At 39.3% G+C, this 22,545-nt stretch overlaps 1 protein-coding gene across 7 annotated transcripts in view; it reads left to right on the forward strand.

Moving 5' to 3' along the window:
- The window catches only part of LOC130678827 (sodium channel protein type 3 subunit alpha), a 113,240-nt gene extending 99,425 nt beyond the window's left edge, over positions 1-13,815 (forward strand). For all 7 annotated transcript variants that reach the window (XM_036884368.2, XM_057505477.1, XM_057505476.1 and 4 more), the window contains 5 exons: positions 38-91; positions 7,493-7,630; positions 8,672-8,776; positions 10,318-10,588; positions 11,029-13,815. In XM_036884368.2, coding sequence (XP_036740263.2) covers positions 38-91; positions 7,493-7,630; positions 8,672-8,776; positions 10,318-10,588; positions 11,029-12,224 — 1,764 coding nt within the window. In that variant the 3' untranslated portion in view covers positions 12,225-13,815. The remainder of the gene's footprint in view (positions 1-37; positions 92-7,492; positions 7,631-8,671; positions 8,777-10,317; positions 10,589-11,028) is intronic.
- The last annotated feature ends 8,730 nt before the right edge of the window (positions 13,816-22,545 follow it).

Consider the following 22,545-nt stretch of genomic DNA (forward strand, 5'->3'; position numbering starts at 1 on the left):
GCTTTTTGTGCATAATTCAAATATATGTTGTTTACAGGCCACATTTAAAGGCTGGATGGATATCATGTATGCAGCTGTTGATTCACGGGATGTAAGTTATCACTCAAATACTATTTAAAGCTACTAGATTTTCTGTAGTGACTATCTGTGAGGCTGAATTATATATTAGATGCAATCAGAACATTTACAATTGCATATAGAAATCATCTTTTTAAGCTAATATACTTCAATATGATGGCATTTTGGTTAATATATGTCTAATATATAATATATATCTAATATGAAAGGATATCTAACTGCATAGATCAGAAAACACCAGATTGGTTCAGTAAATTGAAACTCTCAAGATTGAGAAAGTTGCTCACTGGGCAAGTAACTTGTCTCTTCCTATCCCTGGAGAGTAGGATAAACCACAGTCTGTAAAACAGCTTCCAAAAATACAATAAAAGCAAACAAGTTTCAGGGAAACTCAACTTTAAAAACAGGAATAAGAATAATTCCTCATAATTTATCTGTTTTTGCTGAATTTTCCTCTTGAAAGACAATGTTTTGTTATTAAAGCCTAATCTCCAAAAGTTGGAATTTCCAAACCCAAATAGAAAATATTGCAAAAAAAAAGAATTATCCTAAGACTAGTAGTAGGCTCAAAACATTTGCCTTGTTTACATCACTGATATTTACCCTAAAGAGTATATGCAGTCACACTAGGAAAATAGGTTCATGGACAATCATAAAAATTGCAAACTGGGAGGAGGAGCCAAGATGGCAGCGTGAGTAGTTCAGCGGAAATCTCCTCCCAAAAACATATATGCTTTTGAAAATACAACAAATACAACTATTTCTAAAAGAGACACCAGTAGATACAGTACAACAGCCAGGCTACATCTACATCTGTGAGAACTCAGCATCCCATGGAGCGGGTAAGATATAAGCCGCGGCCCAGCGGGACCCGAATGCCCCCCTGTCCAGACCCCGGCGGGAAGAAAGGGGTCAGAGCGGGGAGGGAGTGAAAGCCCAGGGCTGCTAAACAACCAGCTCTAGAAATCCACACCAGGAGTGCAGACAAACGGTGCACGGGGTGCTGGATATTACAGAAACAGAAAAGCAAAACCTGCGAGCAGGTCCCCGCAACCGGCGCCCCGAGACAAAAGAAAAGCGAGTGCTTTTTGCAAGTTTTCAAGGGACAGGGACCCCACAGCTGGATGAAGTCATCCCGACACATGCACCCCAGCACCTGCGAATCTGGGGAACTCTAGGCGGCCTAACCCCCTGGGTGGCAGCAAAACTCTGAAGCCCCTCACACCGATAAGCAGCCGGCCAGTCATTCCCCCAACCGGCGAGGACGCCAACACACTGGCCCAGTAGTGGGAGAGCGACAGTGTGTGCCAGGAGAGGAGACACCAGAGGGGCCCAGGAACAGCCTGCGCGAGCCTGCGGTGGAGGCGGCTGAGCGGCCTGGTGCTGGCCCGCGTGGGCTGGCAGCGGCGGTGACAGAGAGGCCAGCACAAGCCCGTGGCAGTGGCGCCAGAGGGGACTGGGAGTGGCCCACTCGAGCCTGCGGCAGCAGTGACAGAGCAGCCTGGGAGCGGCCTGTGTGTGCCGGCGGTGGCGGCACTGGAGGGGCCCGGGAGAGGCCTGGCAGGAACTGGCAGTGGCGGCAGGGGAGGAGCCCAGGAACAGCCGCGCCCCCAGCAGCCACCCAGACAGCCTGGCGCACAGCTGCCCGGGTCAGATCCAAAGGCCACTGATGGCACACAGCTGCCCGGCAGGGGCGGCGCTTTCATGGGAGAGAGCACGTGGCATGCCTGCCACTCCCTGCAGGGCTCTGCGCTACACTGATGGAGACCCTGCCCACAGCAGCTTAGGGGATTAACCCGGAGGCTGCTCCAGGAGTGCGGGTAACCGACACAGGCAGCGGAGAAGGGCAAGGCATCCAGCAAGCAGGAAAGGACTTTGTTCTCCCAGCTGACACACATGATACCAGCCTACAGCTACCTCTATCACCATTAAAAGGCAGAAGAATTTAGTCCAGTCCAAAATAGTCCAGACAACTACTGAGAGAGGGCTGGGGGAGACAGACCTAGCCAATCTCCCCAAAAAAGAATTCAAAATAAAGCTCATAACCATGCTGATGGATCTTCAGAGAAATATGCAAGAGCTAAAGGATGAAGTCCAGAAGGAGATTACAGAAATGAAACAATCTCTGGAAGGACTTCAGAGCAGACTGGATGAGGTGCAAGAGGCCGTTAATGGAATAGAAATCAGAGAACAGGAACGCAGAGAAGCTCATGCAGAGAGGGATAAAAGGATCTCAAGGAATGAAAAAATATTAAGAGAACTGTGTGACCAATCCAAACAGAACAATATTCGCATTATAGGGGTACCAGAAGAAGGAGAGAGAGAAAAAGGGATAGAAAGTATCTTTGAAGAAATAATGACTGAAAACTTCCCCAACCTGGGGGAGGAAATAGTTGCTCAGACCATGAAAGCACACAGAACTCCCAACAGAAGTAACACAAAGAGGACAACACCAAGACACATAATAATTAAAATGGCAAAGATCAAGGACAAGGACAGAGTTTTAAAGGCAGCTAGAGAGAGGAAAAAGGTCACCTACAAAGGAAAACCCATCAGGCTATCATCAGACTTCTCAACAGAAACCTTACAGGCCAGAAGAGAATGGCATGATATATTTAATGCAATGAAACAGATGGGCCTTGAACCAAGAATACTGTATCCAGCACGATTATCATTAAATATGAAGGAAGGATTAAACAATTCCCAGACAAGCAAAAGTTGAGGGTATTTGCCTCCCACAAACCACCTCTATGGGGTATTTTAGAGGGACTGCTTTAGATGGGAGCACTCCTAAGTCTAAATAGATGTCATCAGAGAATATAAAATCACAGCAAAGAAAGCAGACCAACCAAATACTAACTAAAGACAAAAATAAAATCAACTACCCACAAAAGCAGTCAAAGGAAACACAAAAGAACACAGAACAAAACACCCAACATATGAAGAATGGAGGAGGAGAAATAAGAAGGGAGAGAAATAAAGAATCACCAGACAGTGTTTATAATAGCTCAATAAGTGAGATAAGTTAGACAGCAAGATAATAAAGAAGCTAACCTTGAACCTTTGGTAACCACGAACCTAAAGCCTGCAATGGCAACAAGTAGCTATCTTTCAATAATCACCCTAAATGTAACTGGACTGAATGCACCAATCAAAAGACACAGAGTAATAGAATGGATAAAAAAGCAAAACCCATCTATATGCTGCTTACAAGAGACTCACCTCAAACCCAAAGACATGCACACACTAAAAGTCAAGGAATGGAAAAAGATATTTCATGCAAAGAATGGAGAAAAAAGCAGGTGTTACAGTACTAGTATCAGACAAAACAGACTTCAAAACAAAGAAAGTAACAAGAGATAAAGAAGGACATTACATAATGATTAAGGGATCAGTCCAACAAGAGGATATAACCATTCTAAATATATATGCACCCAACACAGGAGCACCTGCATATGTGAAACAAATACTAACAATTAAAGGAGGAAACAGAATGCAATGCATTCATTTTGGGAGACTTCAACACAGCACTCAGTCCAAAGGACAGATCCACCAGACAGAAAATAAGTAAGGACACAGAGGCACTGAACAACACACTAGAACAGATGGACCTAATACACATCTATAGAACTCTACATCCAAAAGCAACAGGATACACATTCTTCTCAAGTACACATGGAACATTCTCCAGAATAGACCACATACTAGCCCACAAAAAGAGCCTCAGTAAATTTAAAAAGATTGAAATCCTACCAACCAACTTTTCAGACCACAAAGGTATAAAACTAGAAATAAATTGTACAAAGAGAGCAAAAAGGCTCACAAACACATGGAGGCTTAACAACATGCTCCTAAATAATCAATGGATCAATGGCCAAATTAAAATAGAGATCAAGCAATATATGGAAACAAATGACAACAACACTAAGCCCCAACTTCTGTGGGACGCAGCAAAAGCAGTCTTAAAAGGAAAGTATATAGCAATCCAGGCATATTTAAAGAAGGAAGAACAATCCCAAATGAACAGTCTAATGTCCCAATTATCGAAATTGGAAAAAGAAGAAGAAATGAGGCCTAAAGTCAGCAGAAGGAGGGACATAATAAAGATCAGAGAAGAAATAAATAAAATTGAGAAGAATAAAACAATAGGAAAAAATCAATGAAACCAAGAGCTGGTTCTTTGAGAAAATAAACAAAATAGATAAGCCTCTAGCCAGATTTATTAAGAGAAAAAGAGAATCAACACACATCAACAAAATCAGAAACAAGAAAGGAAACATCACGATGGACATAGTAGTAGAGAATACTATGAAAACCTATATGCTAACAAGCTGGAAAACCTAGAAGAAATGGACAACTTCCTAGAAAAATACAACCTTCCAAGACTGACCAAGGAAGAAACAGAAAATCTAAACAAACCATTTACCAGCAACGAAATTGAAGTGGTAATCAAAAAACTACCAAAGAACAAAACCCCCGGGCCAGATGGATGTACCTCAGAATTTTATCAGACATACAGAAAAGCATAATTCCCATTCTCTTTAAAGTTTTCCAAAAAATACAAGAGGAGGGAATGCTCCCAAACTCATTCTATGAAGCCAACATCACCCTAATACCAAAACCAGACAAATACCCCACCAAAAAAGAAAACTACAGACCAATATCCCTGATGAACACAGATGTAAAAATACTCAGTAAAATATTAGCAAACCGAATTCAAAAATACATAAAAAGGATCATACACCATGACCAAGTGGGATTCATCCCAGGGATGCAAGGATGGTACAACATTCGAAAATCCATCAACATCATCCACCACATCAACAAAAAGAATGACAAAAACCATATGATCATCTCCATAGATGCTGAAAAAACATTTGACAAAATTCAGCATCCATTCATGATAAAAACACTCAACACAATGGGTATAGAGGGCAAGTACCTCAACATAATGAAGGCCATATATGATAAACCCACAGCCAAGATCATACTGAACAGCAAGAAGATGAAAGCTTTTCCTCTCAGATCGGGAACAAGACAGGGATGCCCACTATCCCCACTGTTATTCAACATAGTACTGGAGGTCCTAGCCACGGCAATCAGACAAAACAAAGAAATACAAGGAATCCAGATTGGTAAAGAAGAAGTCAAACTGTCACTATTTGCAGATGACATGATATTGTACATAAAAAACTCTAAAGACTCCACTCTAAAACTACTAGAACTGATATCGGAATACAGCAAAGTTGCAGGATACAAAATTAACACACAGCAATCTGTGGCTTTCCTATACACTAACTATGAACTAATAGAAAGAGAAATCAGGAAAACAATTCCATTCACAATAGCATCAAAAAGAATAAAATACCTAGGAATAAACCTAACCAAGGAAGTGAAAGACCTATACCCTGAAAACTACAAGACACCCTTAAGAGAAATTAAAGAGGACATTAACAAATGGAAACTCATAACTCATCCCATATTTCTGGCTAGGAAGAATTAATATCATCAAAATGGCCATCCTTCCCAAAGCAATATACAGATTTAATGCAATCCCTATCAAATTACCAACAGCATTCTTCAATGAACTGGAACAAATAGTTCAAAAATTCATATGGAAACACCAAAGACCCCGAATACCCAAAGTAATCCTGAGAAGGAAGAATAAAGTGGGGGGGAATCTCGCTCCCCAACTTCAAGCTCTACTACAAAGCCACAGTAATCAAGACAATTTGATACTGGCACAAGAACAGAGTCACAGACCAGTGGAACAGAATAGAGACTCCAGACATTAACCCAAACATATATGGTCAATTAATATTCAATAAAGGAGACACGGACATACAATGGGGAAATGAGAGTCTCTTCAACAGATGGTGCTGGCAAAACTGGACAGTTACATGTAAGAGAATGAAACTGGATCACTGTCTAACCCCATACACAAAAGTAAATTCAAAATGGATCAAAGACCTGAATGTAAGTCATGAAACCATAAAACTTTTAGAAAAAAACATAGGCAAAAATCTCGTAGACATAAACATGAGCGACTTCTTCATGAACATATCTCCCCGGGCAAGGGAAACAAAAGCAAAAATGAACAAGTGGGACTATATCAAGCTGAAAAGCTTCTGTACAGCAAAGGACACCATCAATAGAACAAAAAGGCATCCTACAGTATGGGAGAATATATTCATAAATGACAGTTTCAATAAAGGGCTGACATCCAAAATATACAAAGAACTCATGCACCTCAACAAACAAAAAGCAAATAATCCAATTAAAAAATGGGCAAAGGAGCTGAATAGACAGTTCTCTAAAGAAGGAATTAAGATGGCCAACAGACACATGAAAAGATGCTCCACATCGCTAATCATCAGAGAAATGCAAATTAAAACCACAATGAGATATCACCTCACACCAGTAAGGATTGTCACCATCCAAAAGACAAACAACAACAAATGTTGGAGAGGTTGTGGAGAAAGGGGAACCCTCCTACACTGCTGGTGGGAATGTAAATTAGTTCAACCATTGTGGAAAGCAGTATGGAGATTCATCAAAATGCTCAAAATAGAAATACCATTTGACCCAGGAATTCCACTTCTAGGAATTTACCCTAAGAATGCAGCAGCCCAGTTTGAGAAAGACAGATGCACCCCTATATTTATCGCAGCACCATTTACAATAGCCAAGAAATGGAAGCAACCTAAGTGTCCATCAGTAGATGAATGGATAAAGAAGATGTGGTACATATACACAATGGAATATTGTTCAGCCATAAGAAGAAGACAAATCCTACCATTTGCAACAACATGGATGGAGCTAGAGGGTATTATGCTCAGTGAAATAAGCCAGGCAGAGAGAGACAAGTACCAAATGATTTCACTCATATGTGGAGTATAAGAACAAAGGAAAACTGAAGGAACAAAACAGCAGCAGAATCACAGAACCCAAGAATGGACTAACAGTTACCAAAGGGAAAGGGACTGGGGAGGATGGGTGGGAAGGGAGGGATAAGGGTGGGGAAAAAGAAAGGGGGTATTACGATTAGCATGTGTTGTGGGGGCGCCATAGGGAGGGCTGTGCAACACAGAGAAGACGAGTAGGGTTTCTGCAGCATCTTACTACGCTGATGGACAGTGACTGTGATGGGGTTTGTGGGGGGGACTTGGTGAAGGGGGAATCCTAGTAAACATAATGTTCTTCATGTAATTGTAGATTAATGATACCAAAAAAAATCGCAAACTTCCATTATATTAGATCATACTGGTTTAGAAAAAAAAATTTTTTGCATAAAATATCTTAGGGCAAGGCAAAAAAAGCTCTATATTAAGAGACAACACTCACCAAATTGTTAATTTAGTTTAAGTATTTATTGTTTACTTACATATTATTTTATATTTTCAATATCATTTAGGTTAAACTTCAGCCTGTATATGAAGAAAATCTATATATGTACTTGTATTTTGTCATCTTTATCATCTTTGGGTCGTTCTTCACTCTGAATCTATTCATTGGTGTCATCATAGATAACTTCAACCAGCAGAAAAAGAAGATAAGTACTACTCAGCTCTCACCTTTCTCCATTCTGAGCTTCTGTCTGTTGGACATCTGCATAACCATGACAGTCGTAGTCAGGACAGACCTGGATCATTTTTATAACCTTTACAGTTCACTATGCAGCCAGTTCAGCTGCAGAGAAGCCCAGCCTCTAGCTGGTGGCTCCTCTCCAGGTCACTCTGCAGAGCTGCTGTAATGTCTTTCTGACACAAAAATATGACCTAAACCTCCAGTGCTTTACCCTTGCTTACAGAGAGTTTCAGGAATTATCCCCACCCAGTTTTCCAGCCTCACCTCCTGCCATACCACACTGTCTGTGTATCTTCTTCCCTACTCCTCAGCCACCGCCCACCCACCATCACCACCATGATGTGCTACACACATAACTACATGGATTCCCTGCCCTTTTCTGAACACTCCATACTCTTGTAGCTCTGCCACTTTACACAGGGTATTTTCTCTCCCTGGAATGCTTTGCCTAGCAAACCCTTAACCATCCTTTAAGATCTAGTTTAAGGGTACCCTCCTACATAAAGCCTGTTTTATTTATGAGTCTTGGGGTTCATTTTTATCTATGCAGTGCTTTTTTTTTCTGGCATATCCTTATGCATTTTCCTACCCCACATGGGAATGACTGTGTCTCATATTTTTATGCAATTCTGATACCAAGTGCATTGTCTAGCACACAGAGAGAGTTGAAAAATTATTGAATAAAGCAGTAAAACTATCAACAATGAAATAAGAAAACATTTTCTCCTTTACAAAAATAAACTTGACACACCTGACCCACCTTCCAAACATAATACAATCAAATTAGGATCTTGTGCTAATCAGTTTTATGTGATTATGGATTTTGCATAATATCAAAGTACTCAGAATTTCACATAAATAGGAAAAGCAGAATATATCTATATGAAAAGGATAATATCCATTTAAAAATTGAGAAAAGATTATAGGAAAAACTCGGAAATATTTTTGTGAAAGTGCTCTTGTAACACATGTTGGGATTGTAACCAGTTTTATACTATGTCTTTACTTTGGAGGTCAAGACATCTTTATGACAGAGGAACAGAAAAAATATTACAATGCAATGAAGAAACTTGGATCCAAGAAACCTCAGAAGCCCATACCTCGGCCATCAGTAAGAATTTCTCATCCTCTTTAACATTCCAAGGCCCTACTTCCATATGATGAAATCGGACAGTGCTCTGGATGGGAACATATTGGGTGGATGTAATATGCCCTTATTGTGAAGCTCATATTCACAATTCACAATTATACACTCAATAAGAATTATTAAATTCTTAAAGGAGAGGTAATGTTCTTTATAGTAGGTCAGCTGAAAACCTCCAACACAAGAGCTCCCAGTAACTGCTTCCAAAACAAGCATCATGCCCCTGCGGCCACCTACTGCTGCCAAACAATGCGCCCAGCTCCTCTCCTCTGTTACAAGGCATGCTCTTGTCCTTTTAAGTGGATGGAATTTTCCAGACTTCCATCCTATCCCTATGGTCCCTCTGCTATTTGTTCTCTCCATTCTATGATTAACCTTTTAGAAAGCAAAAGGGTGTTGTCAAATTAGTTTGTTTCACCAAAATACAGAAAAAAGAAAAAGACTTATTCAGGATGCATACTTTAGAGCATCATAATAACAGAAAGACATAACAATGATGGATTATGTTCACAGAGCTGTGCTCTTAACTTAGATGGACATGATTAAAGAAACTAAGAATCAAGAAAGGTAAAGTAGTGCACCCAAAGTCACAAAGCATATATATGCATGCCAGAACTGGGATTTGACGAGGTCTCGTGAACCGTATAAATGACTTCACTTAACCATATTTTTAACAGTTGTTGGAGCTGCATTAGGGTAGTAGGCAATGGAAGGGGAAAGATAGGACATGGTCACACAAGGGTATAAACTTGCTTTTCTAATGGTCATTTAAATATTATAGTTAACCTTGGTCAGTTCATGAACTTGATTTTTGGTTACATGAAATTTTCTTTTAAATTTGTATTCTCAATCATTAAAAATTTATTTCCCTAATAAAAATGTATTTCACAGCCACATGAGTACAGAAATTTTTAAAAGCATGTGGCCTCTAAGATGATAGGAAAAAAATAGGTCATGCATTTTTGTTGAAGCAAAGGTAAAAGAAAGACAGATGAAGAGAGAGAAATTAACAAACACATAGTTAGAAAAGGTACAATTAATGAGAAAATAACTGACATATTTTGAGGGTGCAAGAGATGGAAATTAGATACAAACCAAAATTTCTAAAATATTGATAAATGAATTAGGATATTCATCCATCAAAAAATCTGTCTCTATTAACCTACATTGTAAATCGTCATTATTAGCTGTCATTATTTTAATTAATCAGTTATTTAAATCAAACAAGGCCCATGCACATTAACAGCCAATTGTCACCAATTTATGTCTTATTCAGGTTTGTCTTCCCAGGGGGCCTAAATAAAACAAGTACATTTTGTTCTCATCATATGACTTTTTAAATTTTTTTCTTTTGTTTTAATGTATAGAAACATAAGAAATTATTTGGGGTAATGCGAGAGGGGTGTACATCTCACAGCCATTTCTAGAAGGACTTCATCTGCAACTTTACTGGATCATTATCTATGAATTATGCATATTAATCTTCTCTGTCCTCTCTCTCTTTCCAGAACAAGTTCCAAGGCATGGTCTTTGACTTCGTGACCAGGCAGGCCTTCGACATCAGCATCATGATCCTCATCTGCCTCAACATGGTCACCATGATGGTGGAGACGGACGACCAGAGCAAATACATGACACTCGTTTTATCCAGGATCAACCTCGTGTTTATTATCCTGTTCACTGGGGAATCTGTGCTGAAGCTCATCTCCCTCAGATACTACTACTTCACCATAGGCTGGAACATCTTTGATTTTGTGGTGGTGATTCTCTCCATTGTAGGTAAGAATGGCTTAATTACAAAGATTGCAGCTGTGGGAAAAGCCCCCCAGTGCCTGACAGCTGTGTAACATGGAAATCAGGTCTGAGCGTCATCATGTGTGTAATTCTAAAGTTCACCACTATTGTCATTTTCCTCAAACAGAAGAATGTCAGTATGCAAAAATAGAAAACAATGTATTTGGAGATTTCAGAAATAATCTTTGTAATCACCACATTTCATGTATGGAGATAACTCTTAATAGTAAAAGTCCATATTGATTCATGACAGAACCATTGAATAAAACTCTGTAATCTTTAATTGCTAATTTAGAGAGCAGATCCAAATTCTTAGTAAAGGTTTATACTTATAACAAATTTCTTTTCATAGATCTTGCAAAGATCAAGCACTCATATAAGCATAAAATACTCACCGTTTAGCTGTTGTCTGTATTTTTCCATAGGCATGTTTCTGGCTGAGCTGATAGAGAAGTATTTCGTGTCCCCTACCCTGTTCCGAGTGATCCGTCTCGCCAGGATTGGCCGAATCCTGCGTCTGATCAAAGGGGCCAAGGGGATCCGCACGCTGCTCTTTGCTCTGATGATGTCCCTTCCCGCGCTGTTCAACATCGGCCTCCTGCTCTTCCTGGTCATGTTCATCTACGCCATCTTTGGAATGTCCAACTTCGCCTATGTTAAGCGGGAAGCTGGAATTGATGACATGTTCAACTTCGAGACCTTTGGCAACAGCATGATCTGCCTGTTCCAGATCACCACCTCGGCCGGCTGGGACGGACTGCTAGCCCCTATTCTCAACAGTGCACCACCCGACTGTGACCCTGACACAATTCACCCTGGAAGCTCAGTTAAGGGAGACTGTGGGAACCCATCTGTGGGGATTTTCTTCTTCGTCAGTTACATCATCATATCCTTTCTGGTTGTGGTGAACATGTACATCGCCGTCATCCTGGAGAACTTCAGCGTTGCTACTGAGGAAAGTGCAGAGCCCCTGAGCGAGGATGACTTTGAGATGTTCTACGAGGTCTGGGAGAAGTTCGACCCCGACGCCACCCAGTTCATGGAATACAGCAAACTCTCCGATTTTGCAGCTGCCCTGGATCCTCCTCTGCTCATCGCAAAGCCAAACAAAGTCCAGCTCATCGCCATGGACCTGCCCATGGTCAGCGGGGACCGGATCCACTGCCTGGACATCCTATTTGCCTTTACAAAGAGGGTTCTGGGTGAAAGCGGAGAGATGGACGCTCTCCGAGTACAGATGGAAGACAGGTTCATGGCATCAAACCCCTCCAAAGTCTCCTATGAGCCCATTACAACCACTTTGAAACGCAAACAAGAGGAGGTGTCTGCTGCTATCATTCAGCGTAATTTCAGGTGTTATCTTTTAAGACAAAGGTTAAAAAAGGTATCATCTGAATATAACAAAGAGGCAATCAAAGGGAGGATTGATTTACCTATAAAAGAAGACATGATTATTGACAAATTAAATGGGAACTCCACCCCAGAAAAAACAGATGGAAGTTCCTCTACCACCTCTCCTCCTTCCTACGATAGTGTGACCAAGCCAGACAAAGAGAAGTTTGAGAAAGACAAACCAGAAAAAGAATACAAAGGGAAAGAAGTCAGGGAAAATCAAAAGTAAAAAGAAACAAAGACTTGTCTTTGTGATCAATTGTTTACAGCCCATGAAGGTAAAGTCGACGTGTCAACTGGACTCCCAGGGGTCTATGCCAAACTGACTGTTTTAACAAATACTCGTGGTCAGTGCCTATTACAAGACAGTGACTTCTCCATCACCACAACTCTGTCAATCAGGGTATCAACACTGACAAGAGGTTGCTGCTTTCATTACCAGCTGACACTGCTAAGAAGATACTCAACGGCTACTTAGACTGTAAAGATAGTTGTGCAAAGTGATTATTGTAACTACACCAAACACCTTTAGTACAGTACTTGCATCCACTCAATTTTTAACTTCCATATCTGCCATATTTTTACAAAATTTGTTCTAGATTTCCCTGGTTCCTAATTCATAGTCTATTCACAATACTATGTCACTATTTTTGTAAATGAGGTTTAAGTTTAAAAAAAGTATCTAAGAGCCCCATGTTTTGACTCCACAACTCTCTCAAACAATCAGACAAGTGTTTTGCCCTAGACATAAAATTCTTGCTCAAAACCAGAAAAAAACTCTAAAGATAAAAATTTCAGGTACTTTCATTTTCTAGATGGCTTTAATTTTGAAAGTATTTTAACCTGTTGTTTGTTTATATCTCAACAGTTATGTGCCTGTAAAGTGTCCTCTAATTTTTAAAGGATTATTTTTATGCAAAGCATTCTTTTTCAGCAAGTGCAAATTTTATTCTAAGTTCCAGAGCTCTATATTTAATTTTGGTTAAATGCTTCCCAAATAAGTAATCTCATAAATCTGTTCTACAAAAGTGTATCTAGAATATGCCTTTAGAATAGTCGTTCCACTTTCCGCTGCCGTACTGCTTTGCCATCTTCTGCTCTCAGCAAAGCTGACACTTATGTCAATTCAACACCTCCTGTTATGTAAATAGTTATTTTATCCTGTGGTGCATTTATATATTTTAGGCAAATATATATATTTACTTATATATATAGAGCCTGACAAACAACTTCTATTAAATCAAATATGAACCACAGTATGTGTGTCTCTTCCAACCTTCCAACAGGGACGTATACCGTGCCGTTCACTAAACATAAATAGCTTGAAGACTATCACTAATGCATGTTAATATTGCCTCTGCTGCTCTATTTTACTCAATCCATTCTTCACCAGCCTTGGTTAGAAGAAGTCACATGGTGGTGGTAGACTGAATTCAGACAGCTCTCTGTCCTTTCTGTCAAGCAGAATAACTTGCAGTTATTTAAAAGCACCTTTACTTTTGCATTTTTAAATCAACTTCAGTGTCATATACAGTGTCTCTCTAGATTTCAAGGATACATACTGTGTATTGACTATTGTCAAAACTTATACTTCATATTTTGCTAAAAATATATCCAAAAATTGTTTAAATATAAATAATGTAAAAATATTATCAATTTTATTTGTTGTACTTTGTACATAAGAAAATTATTTTCAGGTTGATGACATGGCAATTTATTTTACTTTATGCTTTTGCTTTTTATTTTTAAACACAATTCCAAACTTTTCAATCCATATAACTTTTCAATGGATAATTTCCTAAAATAAAAGTTAGACCATGGGTTTTCTGCATTTCTTTGCTGTAATATATTTTCTATCATTCCAATAGGAGATATATTGGTCAAAAATTCAAACTGTACATCATTTTCTACCAACTATGATTGCCTCAATATAACCCTTTAGTCATAGGTTTTTTTTTTTTTACTCAACTTTTGTAGTATTTGCTTATGCAAAGTAGTCTTATTTTTTTAATTCTTGCTACTAACGCTATTAGAGAAATAATGGGCTCTGCCCTTTTTAGCCATGAACAAGGTGGCAAAGCTGTGCAATTATCTAACATGATATAAATTTTTGTTTTTTGCACAAACCAAAAGTTTAGTGTTCCTACTACAGAAATATTTACTTGTAGTGTGTTCAGCTGCATGCAGGGAATTGCTATTACTGAAAAGAATGGTGAACTATATCATTATTGAGCCAAAAGAATAAATATTTCTTTTTCTTTTTAGATTTAATTTCTTGGCCTCTGCTTTTTCTTTACTGTTCAAATTTTAAAATATAATTAATGAAAACTGTACTTGATCTGACATTTGTATACATAAAAGTTTACATAAATTACAACATACTGCATGACCCACCAAGAAGTACTACAGAATAAAGGCTATTAAAAGCAGCTCTTGTGAACTTTTGTGTGTGCAAAGGATCAAAGCCACATGTCCCAACTTGTGGTTTTGGTAACAATAGTAGCCATCTAAATGGTTGTCAATTCCAATTAATTCCCTTAGCTATAAAATTTTAATCTCAACTCCTTTCAATGTAATTGATACCATCTCTAAATTCTTGGTAGTTAATAAATGTTACACACTTTGATATTTAAATGTATTATATCAGCTCCTATTTATACATAAAGTATTGATGCAGTGACTGAAAATTTATATTAACTATTTTTTTCAGGGTCCTTTATGTCAGGTCTAAACCAAATGTTTATTCTCAATGGAAAACTCTACTTGTAATGCATATTTTTTTTGAAGATGAATTGGATCTAAATATGGATTTCATAATCTTCCCAATAGAAATGATAAATGGTGACTTAACTGGAATTCACTGGCTTCTTTCTGCTTAAGTCAATTTTCAGACCTTGCCAACACCACAGAGAAATCAAATATTATTTTGTAAAATACCTAGACTTTTTATGTAACCTATTATATAATCATTAACCAAACATTCTATTAATTGATATGCATTGTATCTAAGTGATTGTCTTCCAAAATGGAAGAGTTTTAATTGGAAAAAAAAAAGAGCACTTTGAAAAATATACATATTTAGCTAACATATTCTGAAAATACTGCTCAGAATCTAGAGCTGCTAATGCAATTGATTTTTTTTAAATAGCTCCACACACAAAACAATTATTCTATTATTAAACTTCATGATAGAATTCTGTTTTTAAAAATAGAAAATTAATCAAGTTGGAAAGAGAAATAACAATAACATGAAATTAAATAGCATGAAACTTAAGTTCACCAAAAAGTGATACTAAATGGCTGCCATTAGTATATAAAAACTATCTGTATGGACAGAAAATGGGTATTCTGGTTTTCAAATACTGTAGCCAAAGATAATGGCTATATAAATGTGTCTTACTCATTTTCAAATAACTAAGATACAATAAAATAACATGAATATCACTCTTGTGCATTTCAAACCACTTAGTAGTAACCATAAAGATCTTGCTGACCATTCTTGTGGAAATGGAAAATACAAGAAGAACTGGAACAAGTGTTCTGACACTTGGCTTTTACTATTCTCTGGCACTAAATCAGCAGGCAAATTCTGGCCCCTCATATTCCTCTTCCACCGAATGACGATGCTGAATTGGGGATGTTGTGTCACTAGTAGGCCTTTAATTTTAAAATGCTATGTTCAAAATCAAATTGTCTATTCAAACTAAGTAATTTCTCTATGTGGGCAATACTTAAATAAGAAAGATGTGTATTGCTAATAAACCTTTTATAACATTACCCAAACAACTTTAAATAGAAACACAACATTTGGCCTTGACTTTAGCATCATTAAGAAAAAACTCTGTGTGTCCTCAAAGATTTTATACCAAAAAATTGAAGGATACGTTAAATAATTGGAAGGGTGGCTATTATTTCTTATGTTACATATTTGCAAAAAATAACACCTGAGGGGGCGGAAGATGGCGGCGTGAGTAGAGCAGCGGAAATCTCCTCCCAAAACAACATATATCTATGAAAATATAACAAAGACAACCCTTCCTAGAATAAAGACCAGAGGACACAGGACAATATCCAGACCACATCCGCACCTGAGAGAACCCAGTGCCTCGCGAAGGGGGTAAGATACAAGCCCCGGCCCCGCGGGAGCCGAGCGCCCCTCCCCCCAGCTCCCGGCGGGAGAAGAGCAGGCAGAGCGGGAGGGAGACGGAGCCCAGGACTGCCGAGCACCCAGCCCCCGCCATTCGGGCCAGAGTGCAGGGCCCTCGATACTGGGAAAACAGGGCAGCAAGAACAGTGAGCAGGCACTGGAGGCTGGGCGCCAGAGGACATAAGAAAAGCGCGCGACCACTTTTTTTTTTTCTTTGCTTTTTTGCTGCTTTGTTTTGGCGAGCGCTTTTTGGAAGTCTTCAAGGGACAGGGACCCCAATATTAGGGAAACAGGGCAGAAAGACCGGTGAACAGAGGCCTGAGGCTGGCACCGGAGAATAAAGAAAAACGAACGACCACCTTTTTTTTTTTTAATTAAAAATTTTTTTTTTTTTTTTTTTAAATTAAAAAAATTTTTTTTCTTGTTTTTTTTTGTGGTCGTTGTTTTGTTTTGGTGGGTGCTTTTTGGAGGTCTTAAAGGGGCAGGGCGGGTCACTTAATCCAGAGGTAGGGAATCCGGGATCTCTGGGCACCCTAACCCCTGGGCTGCAGGGAGCAGGGAGGCCCCTTACGGAGATAAATAGCCTCCCAGCAGCTCCTGCTCCAACGCGACTCCACCATTTTGGAGCAGCTGCCAGAGCCAGGCCACGCCCACAGCAACAGCGGAGATTAACTCCATAGCGGCCGGGCAGGAAGCAGAAACCCTGTCTGTGCGCAGCTGCGCAGCACAAGCCACTAGAGGCCGCTGTTCTCCCAGGAGAGGAGGGCCACAAACCAACAAGAAAGGAAGTCCTTCCAGCCGTCACTCGTCCCAGTTCTGCAGACTATTCCTATCACCATGAAAAGGCAAAGCTACAGGCAGACAAAGATCACAGAGACAACACCAGAGAAGGAGACAGACCTAACCAGTCTTCCTGACAAAGAATTCAAAATAAGAATGATAAACATGCTGACAGAGATGCAGAGAAATACGCAAGAAAAATGGGATGAAGTCCGGAAAGAGATCACAGATGCCAGAAAGGAGATCGCAGAAATGAAACAAACTCTGGAAGGGTTTATAAGCAGAATGGATAGAATGCAAGAGGCCATTGATGGAATTGAAATCAGAGAACAGGAACGCATAGAAGCTGACATAGAGAGAGACAAAAGGATCTCCAGGAATGAAACAATATTAAGAGAACTGTGTGACCAATCTAAAAGGAGCAATATCCGTATTATAGGGGTCCCAGAAGAAGAAGAGAGAGGCAAAGAGATGGAAAGTATCTTAGAAGAAATAATTGCTGAAAACTTCCCCACACTGGGGGAGGAAGTAATCAAACAGACCACGGAAATACACAGAACCCCCAACAGAAAGGATCCAAGAAGGACAACACCAAGACACATAATAATTAAAATGGCAAAGATCAAGGACAAGGAAAGAGTGTTAAAGGCAGCTAGAGAGAAAAAGGTCACCTATAAAGGGAAACCCATCAGGCTAACGTCAGATTTCTCAACAGAAACCCTACAGGCCAGAAGAGAATGGCATGATATATTTAATACAATGAAACAGAAGGGCCTTGAACCAAGGATACTGTATCCAGCACGACTATCATTCAAATATGACGGTGGGATTAAACAATTCCCAGACAAACAAAAGCTGAGGGAATTTGCTTTCCACAAACCACCTCTACAGAACATCTTACAGGGACTGCTCTAGATGGGAGCACTCCTAGAAAGAGCACAGCACAAAACACCCAACATATGAAGAATCGAGGAGGAGGAACAAGAAGGGAGAGAAGAAAAGAATCTCCAGACAGTGTATATAACAGCTCAATAAGCGAGCTAAGTTAGGCAGTAAGATACTAAAGAGGCTAACCTTGAACCTTTGGTAACCACGAATTTAAAGCCTGCAATGGCAATAAGTACATATCTTTCAATAGTCACCCTAAATGTTAATGGGTTGAATGCACCAATCAAAAGACACAGAGTAACAGAATGGATAAAAAAGCAAGACCCATCTATATGCTGCTTACAAGAAACTCACCTCAAACCCAAAGACATGTACAGACTAAAAGTCAAGGGATGGAAAAACATATTTCAAGCAAACAACAGTGAGAAGAAAGCAGGGGTTGCAGTACTAATATCAGACAAAATAGACTTCAAAACAAAGAAAGTAACAAGAGATAAAGAAGGACACTACATAATGATAAAGGGCTCAGTCAAACAAGAGGATATAACCATTCTAAATATATATGCACCCAACACAGGAGCACCAGCATATGTGAAACAAATACTAACAGAACTAAAGGGGGATATAGACTGCAATGCATTCATTCTAGGAGACTTCAACACACCACTCACCCCAAAGGATAGATCCACTGGACAGAAAATAAGTAAGGACACGGAAGCACTGAACAACACAGTAGAGCAGATGGACCTAATAGACATCTATAGAACTCTACATCCAAAAGCAGCGGGATATACATTCTTCTCAAGTGCACATGGAACATTCTCCAGAATAGACCACATACTAGGCCACAAAAAGAGCCTCAGAAAATTCCAAAAGATTGAAATCCTACCAACCAACTTTTCAGACCACAAAGGCATAAAACTAGAAATAAACTGTACAAAGAAAGCAAAGAGGCTCACAAACACATGGAGGCTTAACAACACACTCCTAAATAATCAATGGATCAATGACCAAATCAAAATGGAGATCCAGCAATATATGGAAACAAATGACAACAACAACACTAAGCCCCAACTTCTGTGGGACGCAGCAAAAGCAGTCTTAAGAGGAAAGTATATAGCAATCCAAGCATATTTAAAAAAGGAAGAGCAATCCCAAATGAATGGTCTAATGTCACAATTATCGAAATTGGAAAAAGAAGAACAGATGAGGCCTAAGGTCAGCAGAAGGAGGGACATAATAAAGATCAGAGAAGAAATAAATAAAATTGAGAAGAATAAAACAATAGCAAAAATCAATGAAACCAAGAGCTGGTTCTTTGAGAAAATAAACAAAATAGATAAGCCTCTAGCCAGACTTATTAAGAAGAAAAGAGAGTCAACACAAATCAACACTATCAGAAACGAGAAAGGAAAAATCACGACGGACCCCACAGAAATGCAAAGAATTATTGGACAATACTATGAAAACCTATATGCTAACAAGCTGGGAAACCTAGGAGAAATGGACAACTTCCTAGAAAAATATAACCTTCCAAGATTGACCCAGGAAGAAACAGAAAATCTAAACAGACCAATTACCAGCAACGAAATTGAAGAGGTAATCAAAAAACTACCAAAGAACAAAACCCCCGGGCCAGATGGATTTACCTCGGAATTTTATCAGACATACAGGGAAGACATAATACCCATTCTCCTTAAAGTTTTCCAAAAAATAGAGGAGGAGGGGATACTCCCAAACTCATTCAATGAAGCTAACATCACCCTAATACCAAAACCAGGCAAAGACCCCACCAAAAAAGAAAACTACAGGCCAATATCCCTGATGAACGTAGATGCAAAAATACTCAACAAAATATTAGCAAACCGAATTCAAAAATACATCAAAAGGATCATACACCATGACCAAGTGGGATTCATTCCAGGGATGCAAGGATGGTACAACATTCGAAAGTCCATCAACATCATCCACCACATCAACAAAAAGAAAGACAAAAACCACATGATCATCTCCATAGATGCTGAAAAAGCATTTGACAAAGTTCAACATCCATTCATGTTAAAAACTCTCAGCAAAATGGGAATAGAGGGCAAGTACCTCAACATAATAAAGGCCATCTATGATAAACCCACAGCCAACATTATATTGAACAGCGAGAAGCTGAAAGCATTTCCTCTGAGATCGGGAACTAGACAGGGATGCCCACTCTCTCCACTGTTATTTAACATAGTACTGGAGGTCCTAGCCACGGCAATCAGACAAAATAAAGAAATACAAGGAATCCAGATTGGTAAAGAAGAAGTTAAACTGTCACTATTTGCAGATGACATGATACTGTACATAAAAAACCCTAAAGACTCCACCCCAAAATTACTAGAACTGATATCGGAATACAGCAAAGTTGCAGGATACAAAATCAACACACAGAAATCTGTGGCTTTCCTATATACTAACAATGAACCAACAGAGAGAGAAATCAGGAAAACAACTCCATTCACAATTGCATCAAAAAAAATAAAATACCTAGGAATAAACCTAACCAAAGAAGTGAAAGACTTATACTCTGAAAACTACAAGTCACTCTTAAGAGAAATTAAAGGGGACACTAACAGATGGAAACTCATCCCATGCTCGTGGCTAGGAAGAATTAATATCGTCAAAATGGCCATCCTGCCCAAAGCAATATACAGATTTGATGCAATCCCTATGAAACTACCAGCAACATTCTTCAATGAACTGGAACAAATAATTCAAAAATTCATATGGAAACACAAAAGACCCCGAATAGCCAAAGCAATCCTGAGAAAGAAGAATAAAGTAGGGGGGATCTCACTCCCCAACTTCAAGCTCTACTATAAAGCCATAGTAATCAAGACAATTTGGTACTGGCACAAGAGCAGAGCCACAGACCAATGGAACAGACTAGAGAATCCAGACATTAACCCAGACATATATGGTCAATTAATATTTGATAAAGGAGCCATGGACATACAATGGCGAAATGACAGTCTCTTCAACAGGTGGTGCTGGCAAAACTGGACAGCTACATGTAGGAGAATGAAACTGGACCATTGTCTAACCCCATATACAAAAGTAAACTCAAAATGGATCAAAGACCTGAATGTAAGCCATGAAACCATTAAACTCTTGGAAGAAAACATAGGCGAAAACCTCTTAGACATAAACATGAGTGACCTCTTCTTGAACATATCTCCCCGGGCAAGGAAAACAACAGCAAAAATGAGTAAGTGGGACTATATTAAGCTGAAAAGCTTCTGTACAGCAAAAGACACCATCAATAGAACAAGAAGGATCCCTACAGTATGGGAGAATATATTTGAAAATGACACATCCGATAAAGGCTTGACGTCCAGAATATATAAGGAGCTCTCACGCCTCAACAAACAAAAAACAAATAACCCAATTAAAAAATGGGCAGAGGAACTGAACAGACAGTTCTCCAAAAAAGAAATACAGATGGCCAACAGACACATGAAAAGATGCTCCACATCGCTAATTATCAGAGAAATGCAAATTAAAACTACAATGAGGTATCACCTCACACCAGTAAGGATGGCTGCCATCCAAAAGACAAACAACAACAAATGTTGGCGAGGCTGTGGAGAAAGGGGAACCCTCCTACACTGCTGGTGGGAATGTAAGTTAGTTCAACCATTGTGGAAAGCAGTATGGAGGTACATCAAAATGCTCAAAACAGACTTACCATTTGACCCAGGAATTCCACTCCTAGGAATTTACCCTAAGAATGCAGCAATCAAGTTTGAGAAAGACAGATGCACCCCTATGTTTATTGCAGCACTATTTACAATAGCCAAGAATTGGAAGCAACCTAAATGTCCATCAATAGATGAATGGATAAAGAAGATGTGGTACATATACACAATGGAATACTACTCAGCTATAAGAAAAGGGCAAATCCAATCATTTGCAGCAACATGGATGGAGCTGGAGGGTATTATGCTCAGTGAAACAAGCCAAGCGGAGAAAGAGAAATACCAAATGATTTCACTTATCTGTGGAATATAAGAACAAAGGAAAAACTGAAGGAACAAAACAGCAGCAGAATCACAGAACTCAAGAATGGACTAACAGGTACCAAAGGGAAAGGGACTGGGGAGGATGGGTGGGTAGGGAGGGATAAGGGGGGGAGAAGTAGGGGGGTATTAAGATTAACATGCATGGGGGGTAGGAGAAAAGGGAGGGCTGTACAACACAGAGAAGGCAAGTAGTGATTCTATAACATTTTGCTATGCTGATGGACAGTGACTGTAAAGGGGTTTATAGGGGAGACCTGGTATAGGGGAGAGCCTAGTAAACATAATATTCGTCATGTAAGTGTAGATTAGTGATAGCAAAAAAAAAAAAAAAAAAAAAAAAAAAAGGGCAGTTCCTGTGTGGTAACTTCCAACGTGTTCTACACAAGGGTATAAAGGGCATATAAAAGTGTAGGCAAAGGGTCTGTTTGTGTTTATACAGAGGATCAAAGCCTAATTGGGCTACCCCGAAAATGAACTAAGATACGATATGAAAAAGAACTTCCAACATCAGCACTCTCTGGAAGACTCATGCCAGAAGATGATCATCAAAAACCCCAACAAAGATCCACGCACTGCTACAGGTGTAGATGCACTCATCCCACCAGTTCCTGGACTTGCCATGGGAATGAGGAAGGAGATATCTAAGCTGGCCTGTGCATACAGTAAAACAACAAAAT

This window comes from Manis pentadactyla, chromosome 8 (genome assembly GCF_030020395.1).
Source record: "Manis pentadactyla isolate mManPen7 chromosome 8, mManPen7.hap1, whole genome shotgun sequence".
NCBI classification, from domain to species: Eukaryota; Metazoa; Chordata; class Mammalia; order Pholidota; family Manidae; genus Manis; species Manis pentadactyla.